General features: G+C 40.5%; 1 protein-coding gene across 1 annotated transcript in view; it reads right to left on the bottom strand.

Moving 5' to 3' along the window:
• Nucleotides 1-1521: 1521 nt before the first annotated feature.
• METAP1 (methionyl aminopeptidase 1) overlaps nucleotides 1522-4128 on the bottom strand; it is a 20642-nt gene continuing 18035 nt past the window's right edge. Inside the window, 1 exon segment of the mRNA XM_009273617.1 lies at nucleotides 1522-3644. Coding sequence (XP_009271892.1) covers nucleotides 3484-3644 — 161 coding nt within the window. The 3' untranslated portion in view covers nucleotides 1522-3483.

Genomic DNA, 4128 nt, shown 5'->3' with positions numbered 1-4128 from the left:
GCGAGCACCTCTGCCAGCTCCCTCAGCACTCTCGGGAATCTGCATCACAGAGTGTTTGTGGAAAGCTAGTCTTGTGATACCAGGGTAAGTCAAAGACATTTAGTGATGCCAGAACACTCAGGTCAAAGACTTCCAGCTTCTTCCCAGCCTGAAGAATTGATGTCCTAACCCTTATGTAGCAGTTTTCAGACTACTTTGTCCTGCGAAGCAGTTGATTGAATGGAGCGTGTTTGAAGTAGTCTCTTTGAAGTTGCTCAGCTAACAAATGGACTTGTAAACACAAGAGCTTGTACCCCATTCTTGGTGATCAAGGTACTGTATTGAACTGTACCATCTTGACAACTGTAAGGACTTAAATGGACAAAAAATTTCCACAAATGACTGTACACAAAATGTCTATGTATGTACTCTGCTGGCTGTCATGTAATAGATGCAGCTTGTCCCCTCTCCTCATGCTGTTACTTTATTCAACATTAGCTATCAAATCGTCTCTCCTAAATATTCATGTCAATTTGCAGAAACAGCATGAAGAGTTTCCATACTCTCTTATATGATAAGAGAAGGAAAGGGAAAGTAAAGGGAAAACTTCTAAGAGATCATTTCAGAACTAATTGCAAGATTGTGGTTTTGGCAAAAGCGTATACAATTTCTAAAAATCTCATTAGAAAGTAGATTTAAGTTGTGGGGTTTTTTTTTCAAGTGGATAGCAACTTCTGTAAGGATCAAAAATAGCTCATTTCCCAAATCCAGTCAGCACAAGTCTAATATTTCACGTTCAAGCAAAGTTACAGCTAGACAGGTGAAAAAAACAGCCTTTCACAATATGTTTATTAAATGTTTTGTTCTCCAGGCTGATGTGCTACCTCATGTTGAAAGAACTGGTGTAGATGCTGACTAAGCTTCCCACTTGTTTAAAAATACTGTAGTACTATGAACTCAGTATAAACAGTTTTCATGCTGTGATTTCAATTTATAGGCAGAAATGCAGATTTAAGTTGTGGGTTTTTTTTTTCAAGTAGATAGCAACTTCTGTAAGGATCAAAAATAGCTCATTTCCCAAATCCAGTCAGCACAAGTCTAATATTTCACGTTCAAGCAAAGTTACAGCTAGACAGGTGAAAAAAACAGCCTTTCACAATATGTTTATTAAATGTTTTGTTCTCCAGGCTGATGTGCTACCTCATGTTGAAAGAACTGGTGTAGATGCTGACTAAGCTTCCCACTTGTTTAAAAATACTGTAGTACTATGAACTCAGTATAAACAGTTTTCATGCTGTGATTTCAATTTATAGGCAGAAATGCATAGCATCATAGATGACCTATATTAAAAACGTGCAGTGTCAAATTTGGTTGTATTGGTGCAATGACAAAGAGGTATTCAAGTGGCACATGTGCAGGTTTAAGGGTGATTTTTAACTGGTTGCATGCATCTACCAGTAGGGCTTGCACTAGTGCAAGCAAACCTGGATATAATTGAGAATGCTATGTCTGGTTTGGGATCACAAAAAAAAAAAAGTTATTTCTGTTAAAAGCAGCTGCAACTTTTATTTTATAGACCAAAAATGAAGGCCCCCCACCCCATCATACACACACATATAGAAAAGGCAAGACCGTTGTAACCATTCAAGTGAACGATATGGTGGGCAAACCTCCAGGACAGTCATCTCCTCAATACATTACATCTCATTCAACACAGGTAATTCCACTCAAGTACTACAGTCTGTTTTGTTAAAATCTATACACGCACACACGCATACGCACGCACACACGCTCTATATGCATCATTTCAGGTCACTTTACTGCATAATTAAAATAATAATAAAGGTAATGAAAACATTGCAATGATACTCTTACAGCAACAGAGGTCTGAGGCACTCAGGGCAGAGAAGACATTTTCTGGCAAATTCGGTATTTGGTAGTACACGAGTCCAGTTCTATGAAGCACTAACCCCTTCCCCCACCTAAATTCTGCAGTGCCAAGGGGAGCCAAGGGTATGCAGTACCTCATATGCTTGGGTCTAATGTGGCAACAAATTCACCAGACACCTTGTAAAAGGTGTATTTTTTGCCCATGATTGTATTGTTTTAATGTCTGCATTGGTTTAACTATTTCTTGCATTACAGTGGTGTAAGACTAAGTCTGCAATGGGGTCTGAAAAATTGTTCATTACAATTCAGAAGAACAAATAAATTCCCTCAGCAGAGACACCAAAGATGATGGAAAGGAAGTGGGCATGGGAAAAGAAAGGGTAGAGAGAAGAGAGGCTTAATCAATCCACACTCCTTAACGTGACAGTTTCCAGCTCATCATGACCCATTAACAGAAAGTAAAGGGGTATATATACTAACGTTGCCCACTCTATACCCAGTCTGAGGAAAAAGATCAGTTTTCATAGCTGCTCCCCTAAGACTTTCCAAAAGCATGAAACTCACTTAACGGAGGGGGAAAAAATGACATGTTTAAAAATTACCAAAAGAAAATGAATACAGCATTGAAGGTGTTTCATTTTCTCACACTCAGACTTGTTTTGAGATACTCATTTCACTGTAAGTCTTGCAAATCCAATCCCCCACAGCTACTGTGGATGTACCTTTAAAAAATGCCCCAGAGGTAACACACGCAGGGATCCCATGAATCGTGGGATCTTTTTGGTTCTTGTTTCATTCCTTTACCTAGGCCAAGTCTGATACATCAGCTTCACCAAGCTTTTGGAGCAGGAGACTGCCTGCAAATACTGCTTCGCCGAGAAGCAGCTTATTCCAGGGAGCTGCATATAAGACAGAATTTATTAATTTTCCCTGTAGGAAGCCCATACTATCAAATCTCCAGCAAGAGAAACAAGTCCTGCCATTAACACTGTGTCACCTACAACCACAATCACCACAGAGGCCATCAGTAGAGAGATGGGGACAGAATTAAAGGTAAGGGTAGCCTATTCTTGGCAACGTGCATGTGTTTCTCCCTTCTGCCCCCTTCTCAACTGATAAACAAACGAGGCCCAGCCCATTACAACAGTATCTGCAGAAGCAGGAGCAAGTCTTTGGAACTAGAAATGCTTAAAATCTCAGGTGCCACTCACATACCAAGAGAGACAGGGCACACTGAAGTGGTGAAAAAAACCTGGATCCCAAAATATCAAGTCCCAGTGGGAAATGTTACCCACATTTTTCTAGCTAATATCATGGCAACAACAGAAGCAATTGTGGGTCTAATTGGAAGAAAGGTGCTAAAGAGATAATTGAAGAAAAAAGAAAAATATAGCGTAAGTGTTGTAGGTAGGAGGAAAGCAGGAAATTCTTTAAATTCTTCTCTGCTTTTTGACATTGGGTCAGGTTCTTCAAGATATTCCTCTTATCTACAATCACTGAGAACAAAGTAAATGATGAAATCTCTCTATTCTGTACTCTTAAAAAAATGCATAGTACAGAGACAAAATATATATATATATGTATCGTTCAGATCCACCTGCTCAGTCTAGACTATCACTGGGACATGAAATGGGGACGAATACTATCCAGCCGCCGGGTCAAGATCTCACACCCTGTATCAGTGACCAGAAGTGTGTGTTCAAACTGGGCAGATCGCTTTCCATCTCTTGTTACCGCAGTCCAACCATCAGGCCATGTTTCATCTTGCCAACCACCTAAAAACATAAATGATGACTTTTTGACTGTTTTTAAGTAACAGATACCAGTTCCCCAAAATGAAATGAAAAATCTATCAACCATTCAGAATAGAACCAGCATCCTATTCCATCACTACTTAATAGTTGTCCTGGTTTCGGCTGGGATAGAGTTAATTTTCTTCCTAGTAGCTGGTACAGTGCTGTGTTTTGGATTTAGGGTGAGAATAATGTTGATAACACACCGATGTTTTAGTTGTTGCTAAGTAGTGCTTACACTAGTCAAGGATTTTTCAGCCTCCCATGCCCTGCCAGCAAGAAGCTGGGAGGGGGCACAGCCAGGACAGCTGACCCAAACTGGCCAAAGGGACATTCCATACCATGTGACGTCATGCTCAGTATATAAACGGGGGAGTTGGCCAGGGGGCAGCGATCACTGCTGGGGGACTGGCTGGGCATCGGTCGGCGGGTGGTGAGCAATTGCACTGTGCATCACTTGCTTTGT

This window comes from Aptenodytes forsteri, unplaced genomic scaffold (genome assembly GCF_000699145.1).
Source record: "Aptenodytes forsteri isolate BGI_AS27 unplaced genomic scaffold, ASM69914v1 Scaffold93, whole genome shotgun sequence".
NCBI lineage: Eukaryota > Metazoa > Chordata > Aves > Sphenisciformes > Spheniscidae > Aptenodytes > Aptenodytes forsteri.
Note: the sequence above shows the minus strand (reverse complement) of the source record. Positions and strands in the feature narration are given on the sequence as shown.